The sequence below is a fragment of the Hypanus sabinus genome, chromosome 11 (genome assembly GCF_030144855.1).
Source record: "Hypanus sabinus isolate sHypSab1 chromosome 11, sHypSab1.hap1, whole genome shotgun sequence".
Lineage (NCBI taxonomy): Eukaryota > Metazoa > Chordata > Chondrichthyes > Myliobatiformes > Dasyatidae > Hypanus > Hypanus sabinus.
Window position 1 is genome coordinate 69,647,395 of NC_082716.1, and position 14,148 is coordinate 69,661,542.

At 37.4% G+C, this 14,148-nt stretch overlaps 1 protein-coding gene across 1 annotated transcript in view; it reads left to right on the forward strand.

Moving 5' to 3' along the window:
* LOC132401501 (adhesion G-protein coupled receptor D2) overlaps positions 1-14,148 on the forward strand; it is a 312,379-nt gene that overhangs the window by 208,119 nt on the left and 90,112 nt on the right. The window contains exon 24 of the mRNA XM_059983527.1: positions 9,712-9,794. Coding sequence (XP_059839510.1) covers positions 9,712-9,794 — 83 coding nt within the window. The remainder of the gene's footprint in view (positions 1-9,711; positions 9,795-14,148) is intronic.

A 14,148-nucleotide genomic window follows, 5' to 3' on the forward strand; every position in this document is an offset into this window, starting at 1 on the left:
GGGCTCATCCTGATGGCTATTTGTCATGCATCCTTTGAACAGCTTGCTCCATTCTCTATGTAGCTGCATTTCAAATCCATTCTTCCAAGCACAAAAAAAATTAAATTATTTTTCAGAATGCATAATTGTTAACAAAAATACAGTATGATATTGATCACTCATACCATGGGTGAACGCCCTGGGTGTAGTTTAATTTAGAAGAATCCTCAGGAATGACAAGTACTGCAACAAACAATACAGCTAAATAAAAAAAAAATGTTTGACATCAGATTCAGTTTCCTAAGGGGACTGTTAATCTTAAATCTAAACTAGCTTTAAACTTCCCCTCTTTGTCAACCATTTAACAGCTGGTGTTCTCTAACTCTGGCGTAAATTGCAACTCAATTACAGTAAATAAAGTGTGTCGTGACCACTGTACTTCCAAAAGTGCCACATTCACGCCATTTCCAGTATGCTCTTCAGCTTTGTGTAATAGTGTGTTTAATTCAAACATAAAGGTTACCTGCAGCAACACTGGGAATATGCCTGAATTGTACAGAAGGGAGAATTGAAAGTCAGTGGCTTGTACTCACAGTAAATAAACTTCTCCAAATCCTTGAAACCAACACAGAGATTATTTGACTAAGAAGTTTACAAGTATTCTGATATCTTGTGTATGTGGTACAGGATTTAGAAGTCTTATTTGGAAATGTTACAATCTGAAACTGTTATATTTTTAACACTATCCCAAACTGAGATGGGTTATTTATTGTGTAGTCATTGTCAAAGTGAAAGTTGCAGTATCAGAACCGCTCAACCGGTGGATGTACAGACTGACCAAGAGAATGCCAACTCTTCTGATGCAATGCTAGTATGATACACATCAGTTTCAAAGATTTGATTAGTTTCCATGGTACCTAGATTTTCTGTGGATCTGCTCTTTCTTAGACCGGAAACTTTAAATACAGTACTTGTTTATAAGTGGCCACAGAATGATATTGATAGTTTAGCATAGATGTACATAATTTCTGAATCTTAGTAAAAAGTTTGAGAAGTTAAATTTTCATTTATAACGTGTGGAAAATAAACTATCAAAGGGTCAGATGGTGCTGGAACTGCCCATCAGCTGGAATCACTGCCTGGAACATTGCAGCCAGCGCAGACGGATGTGGACATCCCTGGAATTGGGGGGTGAGGTTCAGATGACAACCAGGCTTGACGTGGACCAGAGCAGAGGCCCCATCTATAATGCAGCTGACATTCTTAAAAGAAGGCAAAGGTAGTTCGGTGCTTTGTCTACTGTCAAAAACATCGAGTATATTAGCAGTCTCACAATGACTGGCACGGACATTTAAAAAAATAAAATTGAATAGCTGATTTAAAGAAAAGTAACACATTCATTTAATGGTACATAAAAACTTTGAAATAATTAAAAACATCAAATTTAAATAATTTAATTGATATTACTGTCAGTAAGGCTAGAATCCGCAGTGAAGTGCATGAGGTATCCAGAACTGATGCTGATTCTGATTGGAGCTTACTGTCAGATGTAATATGATCGGTCACTCAATATGTTATGGTCTTCCTCGTTGGATAAGGCATGCGTAGAAGTCAAAGACTTTAATTTACACAGCAAAACTCCAGTGATTCCAATGGGAAATGCCAAATCCAGCCAGAAAGATCCATCTCAGTGTTCTGCCATGCTTTCTTTGCATGTGAAGCACATGAAGGCACAACCTAATCAGGGCTGTCATTCCAGTGAAATCGATAATTTGGAGACACACTATAAAGTACACCTGCTGTCCACAGAAGTTATCTTTATTTTCTTCTAGCAGTATTTAAAACCATAATTAATCAGAATTATTGGTGCTGCTTTCAGCAGTTCAAATGCAAAACAGTTCAAATGCAAAACACTGATTTATTTACTTTCTGTAGACTAGAACAAGGCAAAAGACATGTAGCTTTGCTCAATACAATGGAGGCTTCTTGTTTAACATAGTTGTTCTTAATACCTAACGTGGTAGTTGTTTCTGTGTGCCTCGTGTCTTTCACACCATATCTGTTTTGAAATTCTTTTTCATCTTGACTCCTGTGACATTGTGCCACTCGGGCTCTGTAAAATAATTCCAGCCATACAGGTAGATGAATCTGACATAGTTGAGAACTAACAGCATGTCAGACTCTTTCTCTGTGGAAGGCTATAGATCAGGAAAGGGAATATGCCAGAGTTGGGTGGGTGACAGGGGAATAACATCCCTTTCTCCTCCATCGACAGGGGTAATAACTCCTGACTCTCTGGGGAGAAATTGAAAAAAGCAATAGCCATGAGCTGTGAAGCAATGCCTGTAGGAGAATTGAAAGTTAATGCTCTTCTTTATTTTTTTTTGTCGGGAGTTGCAGCTCAGTGTCATTGTTTCAAACTATCCATAAATGTTATGTTAGCGGTGAAAATCCTTTTGTGTTCCTAGTTCCACTTTGAAGAAGGTGAACATGAAACGGAACTGGGGGCTGGAAAAAGAAGCCTCAGTAGTCAGTTTTCTCAGTCAAAAATGACAAGACCCTGTCACATCCGTCAGGATGGGGGGGGGGGAGGGGTGGGGTCAGGGCAGAGCCTGTTGATGAGTGAGGAAAAAAGAAGTGAATTCATTCTGCTTCAGGCACTTTGTCAAGTGCCGGTAGGTTACTGTTGAGAACTAGTCACCCATCACTGTGTTACTGCCATGGGAGTCAATTCCTGTGTATAAATCATGGGCCGGCAAAGGGTTTGAAACATATTGCAGTTACCAAGGAAATGAAAATAAGGAACATGCTTCTGCCTTGATTAGAAGGCCTTAAAATACCTTCCTATATGTTGCTGCTTAATAAAATGTATGACTGTATTGATTCATAGAATCGAGTCATTAAAGTATGGAGTTTTGTTTATTTGAATGAAGCAATTAAATGGTTCACTTATGCCAGAAATAACCTTTTCTGATGAAAAACTATTGATTTTTTTGCCACAGCTTTATAAGTGACAATGTTTTTGATTACTACTGACAAACCTCCTTAGAGTGTTAATTAAAAATGTACCAGATGAGCAGGTGCAGAAGATCATTAAGGAATGCAAGCAGTACCGATGCACAGTACATTTTTAACTTTACATAATGAATAGGGCACCAGAGAAAATAACAACTTCATCAACAAAATTATTATCTTCACAATTTATATATTATTAATTTCTTTATCTTTGATGAAAAATCAACTTGTCTTTAAATTATCATTTAATTTTTGTTACAGGTATTTACTTAGTGTCATATAGATTTGGTTGGTATTTGCTAAAATGCATCTTTACTGTAAATATGTAATGACATGCTTCAGTGTGTTTCCTTTTCCTTGGTTAATGATCCACCCTTGTTTGATGGGAGGTTTAAAGATTATTACATAAAATGAATGTTGTTACAATCATGAATTATGATAAAAATATTAAAGATAATTACATAGATTTCTCATCTTTTCATATTCCCAGTACATATAAAAATTTAGATTTTAACTTTACATTTCCAGAGAAGGTAGTACAAAATTCTGAATATAAGTCTTCTATTGTATTGTCGATCACAGGTAGTAGGAACTTTAATAAAAAAAAATTGCTTTCCAAGATTTAGTGCAGGTTTAATGCATAGTGTTTTTATTTCAAAGGCTTATGCCCTGCTCCCGTTTATTGATCTGATAAAGAACAGTTAATGCAAATATCACCTTTAATTGCTTGAACTGTTCAAACATGCACTTTCCAGCAAGCATTCCCTTAAATACACAGCTTTAGTAATTTACAGCTGCTGTAGAATTTTCTGGGATGGACATAGAAGGAGAACTGTCAACTTCACCCTTGTGTTGATGGCGCTGGTATGGAATCCATGATATAGATGTCCCAGTCTGTTAGTAAGAGATTAATAAGTATCTTGTAATGGAAAAATTGGGAAGAAAGAATGACCTTCAAATGATTGTTCTGAAATTAAATCAACAGTGATTTTAGGGCATTCAATCCAAATAGCCATGGGGGAGGGAAAGTAGAGTTGGAAAGCCTTAAAATTGGCTCCCTGCAAATAATAGCTGCAAGATCGATTATCAGCTGATCATGGATTTATAAAACTGTGATTCCCGGTAAACAAAAGCATTAGTTCCATTTGGAACTCCAAGAATGCAATTATACTGATAGTTAAATATAGTCTTATTAAAGCCTTTAAGTACAGTAACTTCACTGTTTTATCCTTTTATGCCTCTTAGTTTCCCACTAGATATTACATTGCACAATTTCAAAACTAGCAGCTCACCACCAAACCACTATTTTTTCCATCTGGTTGGTAATGGCTTGGATTGCATTAGGTTTGTAGAAACGCACCAACGTGCAGCATGCCCATCATGCCTGTGTTGGTTCTTTGAAAGACAAACTCATTCAGTCCCCCTCTCACTCTTTCTCTTCTAAGGCAGCATATATTTTCTTTCCAAATTAATATGCCTCCCCACCCTTTCAGGCAGTAAGTTCAAGCTCCCAGCTTCTCAATATTTCACTTTCCTTCTTCAATCTCTGTCCTTTAATCATTGTCCCTACTTCCTCAACAGAAGCCTTTGATATTGTTAAAATGCTTATTAAATTTACAAACTACACATACAGTACTTGGCACACATGCATTTAAGTTAGGCAACAAAAGATAGAGGTAATGGACTTGTAAAGTGCTGTCTATGTACCTTGGTATGTTGCTGCAGTGCATCCTGTAGATCATACAAACTGCTACAACTATGTACTGGTGATGTGAGTGAATAGTAGTGGATGGCGTGCCTAAGAAACATAGACCTTGTGGAGCAGATACTCCATTTTCACAAGGCAAATATAAATTTCACCATGTCATATGGCACTGTCTCCATGATAATTATGGGAAACTGCAAACAGTTCTGGTAGCTCAGGAGTGGCCATCGATGAAGCACTGTGGACCAGCAGCAGATCTGTAATCAACCTCAGTCTGCAAACTCATGACCTGGCAGACCCACCACGTGACCATCATCAACAATCAATGAGGAGAGCAGGAGGGGCAAGTCAGCACCAGTTATTCCATTGACAAATCGGAATGACACATCAAATTAGTGAAGTTACAAGACAGGACTATTTATTTGCCAAACAACATAAACATCATGGTCATGCATCTTGGGCTTTTCCGGAGTTGTGCCCTCAACAAAAATGTTCATTCAACTTCTGCTAATGCAGATCATTGCATATACTAACCAATTTCTAGGCACTTGTAGACTCTGCAACAGCAGTACAGTAATAAAGTTGTCGATTTACTGGGCTGGGTAAATAAAAAGGCCAGAAACTTTGATTGAGAGATTGGGGAATTTAAATTCACTAATTCTTGAATTTTATAGCATTATATCTTAATGGTAACAATGGAATAACTACACAGAATTGTGCCCATCACAAAAACCAGTCCCCTCTCTCTTGGACTCTGTCTATATTTCTCATTGCCTCAGTAAAGTAGTCAGTATAGTCAAAGACCCTACCAACCACAGATATTCTCTCAAGAACAGGCTCAAGGAGAGCTTCTAATCTGCTGTTATAAGACTCTTGAATCATTCCCTAGTGCAGTAGGGTAGACTGTTGACCTCACAATCTATCCCATTATGATTTTGCATTTTATCGTTTACCTGCATTGCATTTTCTCTGCAGCTGTTACACTATTTTTTCTGCATTTTGTCATTGCTTTACCTTGTCCTACCTCAGTGTACTGTTTAATGATTTGATCTGTATGAACAGTATGTAAGACAAGCTTTACACTGAATGTCAGTACATGTGACAATAATAAATCAATTCCAATTCCAAACAAAAATTAGGCAACAAATTCGGGGCAGCATGGTGTAGGATCTTCTTCCAGGAGTTTTGTGGATGGACAGTGCTTGTTCTGGCTTGCCGACGTGACCTGATTATACTGACAGAGGAACTGACGACAGATAGAACCTTGCTTGTTGGACCAGGATGTTCCCCATCAGCAAATTCGGTCTTAAGGATCTGAAACAAAAGCAGAGCAGGGAATGCTGTTCATAAACTCCAGGTGGCGAATCTGGACCCACCTCTTTTCCCTTTACTCACCCAATGACCATTCAACAGTAAAGTTGCCAGCCTTAACTATCTCCTTGAAGGATTTATCACTTGGACTTCCATCTCCAATACATAATACTTCTCCCCCCCCCCCCCACCTCTGGTAGTTTATATTTTGAAATAAGTTAATCAGGTACTCTTTTTGTCATGGATTTCTGAATATTTTTTCCCTGGGTTTTACTTACAGCACTGGTTGAGAGATTTGTTTTCAATTTCAAGAGGATTTGGAGCTTCCCCATCAAATCACTGGATGTGGTCCAGGTGATTATATAAAAATGTCACAGCAAAACTTTGCACCTCCTGTCACATAAAGCACAAAGATCAAAATCGGGTAGCATATATACAGAATCAAATGAATGGGAAGATTTATTTCAGTATCTAAAATGAGTTATGTCACTGTCAGTCTGTTTCAGAAATGAGAAGAGGTTGAGTTTACTGAAGATGGTGAACAATTATTGAACAGTCAAATTGGAGATTGGGATCAAATTCTTTAAGTCTAGGCTCACAGCAATGTGGAGCCTGATCTATGCGTTTGTGTAGTTATCAGTAAATACCTGTTTGTTAGGTATTTGTGTAAAGTCTTCCTTGTCATTCCTCTGTGCAGCAGAGACAGAAGAATAGCCAACAACAATCGTGTGACTTATTCCAAGCGGCTCATGTGTTAGATGACTTTCTTGTCAAACATACACAACTTCAATTCCCACAGGAGCAAGCTTTCTCTTTATTCTGTAGTGCATATTGAAAAATCATTCCTGTCAGCTGACACTCGTCCAGCTGCTCGCAAGAACTTTGGCATAGTTTTCATAACCTACAAAGTATGAAAGCAGAACACTGCTCCAGTAAAATGCCTGAGGAATTTGGAGGGCTGCCACAGAGGATACAGACAACTCTGTTCCAATCTGACAGAAATTTCCACAAAACACTGAAAATTTAAGCGTGGGGTCCCAAGAGCAGGCTGCGGCAGTTTACTTGAACTGAACATATATCAACTGTCAGATTTTGACAGTCGGTGCTGACCAAACACAATGGAACATCCAGATGGCTTGAACAAAGTGCACAAGATGTGAACTGCTATTTCTAGCTGTTTACATCAACTTCCACTGTTACGACTAGTTTTATGTTGTGCACAAATAAAGAGTTTGTGTATATGCCAAGTAGGCATGTTCCAGGTACTGTTTCCTTTACAGCCTGGATCATGCAGTTTCCTGACATTTAAATGATATAAGCAAAAAAATATGGTTGCTTGGTACTAACCCAGTAGTTTAATGAATTAATTCTTTCCAGCTGAATTGCCCATGTGCATAACTTTTCTGTGTTTGTTCTTAGCAAAATAAAAGCATCATCTTCCAACCTATGGCAAAGAGAGGTGGGGGTGGGGGAAGTGGGTATATGTTCCAGATCAAATGGCACTAATGTGAGAGAGCAGAATTGCTAAACTGAGTTTCTTAATTTTGATCAGTTAGAAAAAAATTATCTGTGCATCAAAATATTTAAAAATTCATTACTGTTTGTAACTTAAATGGGTTTTTGTCTTTTTCTGCCTTGAGTTGCCATTCTACTTTGGGCTTTGCTAATTAGTGCCTGTAAACTGATTCAAAACTTAAGAAAAAAATCTATTCATTATTTGAACGAACACACTTAAGCTTAATTAGAATTAGAAAAAGCCATGACTTAGGTGTCCTTGGTCCATAAAAATATTGCACTACTTTTCTGCATGGTTAAGTCTACTGCTGTTTCTGGCATTGCTTAAGACCAAAATTGCCATTACTGACACGTAAAGTTCAGTGGAAAATTAAATGGGTCAATGTTAAATGAGGTCCAAAGTACTGACAGTATTTGCGATGAGAAAAGATTTACTTACTGGTTTGTTTTAGGTTCTGTATTTTTTGTTGAGTTATTTTGTTAGTTATTCTTAATGGTGCAGCAGTGATGCTTGGACATTCACACTGTTTGAGAGTCATAAAGAGGTGCAGAAGCTGCCTGCTGAGACCACCTGCCAAGTCGATAGCTTACTCATGTCCCATAGTAACACCACTTTTTATTCACCCTACAATCTCATCCGCTCCCCCTACCCTGCAGATTTTGCCATTCACTAACACACTGGGAGCACTTTACAGTGGCCGTTAACCTGCCAACCTTTGGGATGTGGGAAAAAAGTGAAATACTGGAAGAAACCATATTGGCTCATAGAGGAAATGTGCCAAATCCACACAGCTTTACGGCAAGGTCTGTGAGGCATTTGTCCTAATAGGTGCGCCATTAGGCTTTCCTTACTCATGATTGGTGATTTTGATTTTATGGAAAAATTCCAAGGGAAGGTGTTTTTCCCAACATAAAAATAGTTTATTATGGACTTGATATCTGAGTAGTGTATATAGAAGCAAATGTTGCTTTCCCACACTTTCTGAAATAATCTAAATTTCTGTATCCAAATCTTTTCCAAGTATTCATCCTCAGTTGTGCACATAAAGTGCTGGGAGAACTCAGCAGCCCGGTAGCATCTATTGAAAAGAGTGAATAGTTTCTCGGCATGAAGCGTCAACTGTTTACCCTTTTCCATAGATGTTGTCTGGCCTGCTGAGTTTCTCCAGTATTTTATATGTGTTACTTTGATTTCCGGCATCTGCAGATTTTTTCGTTTTGAAGTTATATTTCTTCCAATTAATATAGTATTGACTTTTCTGAAAAGTTTGTTTTGTGTAGGAAATCAGTGAGTTGTTAAGAAAGTGCAATTCTTTGATTCTAGTTCTACAGATGCAAACACTGTTCCAAATCCATCAAGTAATTCATAGTCAATAGATTTAAAACAAACATGGAACTTTTAGGCTGAGTCAATACTTCGATAGGATGTCGTTTGAATAATAGGCAAACCTGGGCTATGTGGTTTCAGCCCAAAGTATCGACTGTTTATTCCTCACCATAGATGCTGCCTGGCCTGCTGAGTTCCTTCAGCATTTTGTGTGTGTTACTCTGGATTTCCAGCATCTGCAGGATCTCTTGTGTCTATTAATAGATGGATGTGTGCTTCTAATTACCACACACTGGAAAGTGGTTTATGTGAAAATGTGAGTACAGATGAGGTTGAGATTGAAGATAATTTTAGTGTTTGGTAAAACACTGTAAAGTATTTTGAACCACGTATAATGAGGCTGACTGTCAACCATGGAATTATAATTTCTATAATGAGTACAAGGAAAACCATTTTGTTATGAATTTAAAAAAATGTACTTCCTGCTGTGAGTTAATTTATGCATTGTGTAAATACTGTGCAACATGAGGTAATAAGATGCATGGTCTGTTAAAGTTAATTTAGAGATGACTGCTTACTTTGTGAGCTATTTTACCTCAGCTTCCCCAAGTGGAAAAACATGTAAAGTGATGATGTTTCTGTTACCTGCTGTGTTTGTTTCTCACTGCCAAGAATCACATTGGATTGGCTATTGAGGTGAAGATCCAGTGAGGAAATGGACCCCGAGGATTTTCTCCTAACATGGAATATACTTTTGAATTTAACTTGAGCAGATAGTGTTGTTGGCATTTTGCTTCAATCAGGGATTGTTGAGTAAATTTACAGCCGCTATTCTGTCTGACTAATTTTTGTTCTACAGGGCAGTTGTCAACTCCCAGCCTGCCGCGAGCACCCGATGAGGAGTTGTCGAGTTGTTCTCAGAACTCCGTGACCTGCACTAAGGTAGAGTCAGAGCTTGCTGCACGATCTGATGCCCCACCCCCTCTCTCTAGCCTGTAACATTACAGCCCTGGTTAAAAACTGAAGAAAAGTTGACATTGCAGTTATCTGAATTAAATCAAGATTGTTTAACGTCATTTCCAGTACACAAGTATAAAGGAGAACAAAATAATTGTTACTCTGGATGCAATGCAGCACAAAGAATACAATTAGTTAAAAAACTCAATAATTAAAAATAACACAATAAATATAAATACATAAGGTAGCTTATATACATTGATTGCATATTCAGAAATAGTTGCCAGGCACAGGAGTGTCTGCATATAAGGTGACTGACAGGAAAAGGTAAAGTAGTTTTTAAAATAAGCTTTAGTTTAGTTTTTATACTTATAGAATTTTAAAATAATGTTCTGTTTCCTGTATTTTGATATCTACTGAATGTAATCTGCATATTTACCACAAAAATCCATGAATTTAAATTAGCAAGTTTATTTCTTACAAGGTTTTGTAAGTCAGCAGACATAGAATACAAATCTGTGAACACAATACAAATGCAGGAAACTAACATAGGTAAGTATGATTGTGGGACTGCTGATTCCTGTAAAGGACCATTTCAAGCATGTCCTTTAATGAACGAAACAGCGCCCTTACTTGCTCTGGTCTAACTGCTGAAAAGGAAAAGTCAGTCACTCAGTTCAAGGATGGGCAATAGTTGCTGGTCCTGCTTCATGTGCAGTGTCAGGGAGCAGAAATGAACGTAGTCACTATTACTAAGGAGAAGGGGCTTGGGAAGCTGAAAGGTCTGAAGGTAGATAAGTCACCTGGACCAGATACTACACCCCAGGTTTCTGAGAGAGATGTCTGAAGAGATTTGTGGAGACACTAGCAGTGATCTTTTAAGAATCACTAGATTCTGAAATGATTCTGAAGGTCTTGAAAATTGAAAATGTCACTCCACTCTTTAAGAAGGGAGGGAGGCAGAAGACAGGGAATTATAGGCCAGTTAGCCTGATTTCAATGGTTGGCAAGATGTTGGAGTCCTTTATTAAGGCTCAGGTTTTGGGCTACTTGGAGGCACACAATACAATAGGCTGAAATCAGCATGGTTTCTTTAAGGGGAAATCTTGCCTGTCAAATTTGTTGGAATTCTTTGAGGATATATAAAGCAGGATAAATAAAGGAAACTCAATGGATGCTGGATACTTGGATTTTCAGAAGGATCCCTTGACAAGGTGCTGCAAGGAGTTTGCTTAATAAGGTAAGAGCCCATGGTATTACAAGAAAGTTACTAGAATGGATAGAAGATTGGCTGACTAGCAGGAAGCAAAGATTGAGAATAAAGGGGGCCTTTTCTGATTGGTTGTCAATGACTAGTGGTGTTCACAGATATGTTAGTAACCTGGATAATGGAATTGATGGCTTTGTGGCGAAGTTGTGGATGATCCAAAGAAAGAGACAGATAGTGTTGAGAAAGCAGGGAGGCTGCAAAAGGACTTAGCCAGATTAGGAGAATGAATGGGCAAAGAAGTGGCAGATGGGATACTGTTCAGGGAAGTATATGGTCATGTACTTTGGTAGAAGGAATAGAGGCATAAACTATTTTCTAAATGGGGAGGAAATTCAGAAATTGGAGGTGCAAAAGGACTTGAGTCCTAGTACAGGATTTCCTAAAGGTTAACTTGCAAGTTGAATCGGTAATAAGGAAAGCGAATGCAATTTTGCATTCATTTCAAGAGGACTGGAGTATCAAAGCAAGGACTTAATGCTGAAGATTTATAAGGAAATGGTCAGACCTCAGTGGAGTATTATGACTACTTTTGGGTCTTATATCTAAGAGAAAATGTGTTGGCATTGGAGCAAGTCCGGAAGAAGTTTGCATGAATGATCTTGGGGATGAAAGGGTTAACGTATGAAGAGCATTTGATGGCTCTGGGCCTATGCTCACTGGAGTATAGAAGAATGAAGGGGGAAATGAACCAAATATTGATAGTTCTAGATACACAGGACATGGTGATATTTCTAACAATGAGAGAGTCTAGGACCAAAGGACAGATTTTCAGACCAGAGGGACATCCCTTCAGAATAGAAATGAGCAGGAATTTCTTTACCCAGAAGGTGGCAAATCTGTGGAATTCATTGCCACAGATGTTTGTAGAGTCCAAGATAAAGTTAAAGCTGAAGCTGATAGGTTATTAATTAGTAAAATCATCAAAGGTTATGGGGAAAAGGCAGGAGAATGTGTTTGTGAGTGAAAATAAATCAGTCATGATTGAATGATGGAGAAAACTTGATGGGCTGAATGGCTTAATTCTTCTCCTATGTCCTATAGGCTTCAGATCTTAAGTGAATGAATAATAAAAACCATGGATGCATAACTATCTGATGGAAATCATCTGGTAATGTACCAATAAGTACACTTTACTGAAGCTGGACTTAGTTACATTGAAGTAAATGGAGGCATTTTCTGTTCTAATGGAACTCTACTTCAAAATATTTTTGCCTACCTGTTTACTGGAAGTATGAACTTATAATGGCAATGTCCCAAAGAATTCATAGAGGAAGGACTGTCATGAAGGTGGAGTGAAAGTGGATAAATCCAAAGTAAAATCAGGTGTAGAAAGTACAACAGAAAAGGGAAAAAGGTTTAGATTAATCTAAGAAAAGAGACAAAAACAATGAGGCAATGCATTAAACAGGAGTCAAATTTGGCAGTTTAAAATTTCCAATCACAATTTACAATCTAGACTTTGTTCTTTGGTAAATTCAGTGGGCAATTAATGTGCAAAAGCCGGAACTTTATGAAACCATATGGAAGTTCAAAGTGAAATGCTTTGTTCATGAAGGTAAAGAAAATCAGTGTGTAGATTTTGAAGTTCTGTAATTCTTGGTATTGCTACCTCACTACAAGTTGCTGTTTAGTTTTATTTTTGCTGATTAATATCAGTGTGTGCATTCACCTGTTGTTATTACTTTCTTCAAGTTCTGGCCAATGCTAATCTCATTGTCTTTTGTTGAGTTAACTGCAGAACAAGATAGACACCAAGCCCCAGAACTCTCTAAACTGCATAAAAGTGCTTCATGCATACATTCAGATGGGTAACACTGGACTTGCACATATTCTCTTTGATAGTAGTTTGTGACTCATTGTTCATGCTGCAATGGATGATTACAGGAAAGTGAAATAAGAATCTTAACATGCTACAACGTCCTTCAAGATTCCATTATCACTCTATTTAATAATGATTAATTTATGAACAATTTATGAACTCTCAATTGCATCCTCTTGGTTTCATGGTTTGTTCTTGACAAATAATATTCAATGATAAAACATGATTGTAGAGCATTTTTGTGTTTTTGTTGTTTAGTATTTTATTGAACAGGCACTTAAATGATTTTGACCTTAAGAAAAACAATTTATGCAGCAGTTGATGGTACAGTTCTAAGTACTGGAAACCCAATTTGTTGTCTTATTCAATATGCATAGCTTTCAAAATTCCTATTGTACAAATTAACAGCTTTAATAGGATTAGTGGTTACCAGAGAAAAAAATGAATGTAATGTAATTGAATTTAATTTTGATATTCAATGCATTTCTGAAAGAATAACCCCCTCCCAAATTAGATCTATGGAATTGCCTTTTGGTAATATTGTGGATCACAACTGATTGGGTGTTGAAGAGTTATAAATGGAGGTAGTTATTATAACATTGTAGTGGACTCCATTTATGACCAAAAGGCCAGAGTAATTTGAAGTGGATGAGATCAAAGTCTCTGAATTCTATATTTCTATCTGAATATAGAAATGGCAAAAGGTATCTGATACTATTTTTTACATATACTCAGAAATTCACCTCTGTTGAGTAGCAGAAAATGTCCTATATAGTAGAGAAAGTGAAATGAACTCATCTCTGAAGTTCACAGCATTGCATTACAATTTTGGAGACATGGAATGTAATGTGAGTGCACTACCTACCAGACTTAATTTCCTATTTACAGAATTTTGTTTTACTTTTCATTGGAGAGGCAGCAGATGTGGTTGGGACATATTGACGTATGATCACCTTTCATGTTAGATTTATAATATTTTACAATAATATTGATTATTTATATTTCCCAACTTGTTCAGTTCCACTTCTGCAATTTTACATGCTGTAACTATATTTTCCTCTTCTACTTTCTTCCTCTGGTGAATTTTGTAGCCCTTAAGGCAATAATTTTCTTTGTAGAATTTACTCATTGCTGACAGTCCAATGGCTGGTGCCTGAGTATTTCTATATGGCAGTCTGGCTATAATGTTTGACATCAACCTCAAAACACTTGTAAGCTTGCACAATCATCCATCCAATTAAATCACAGAC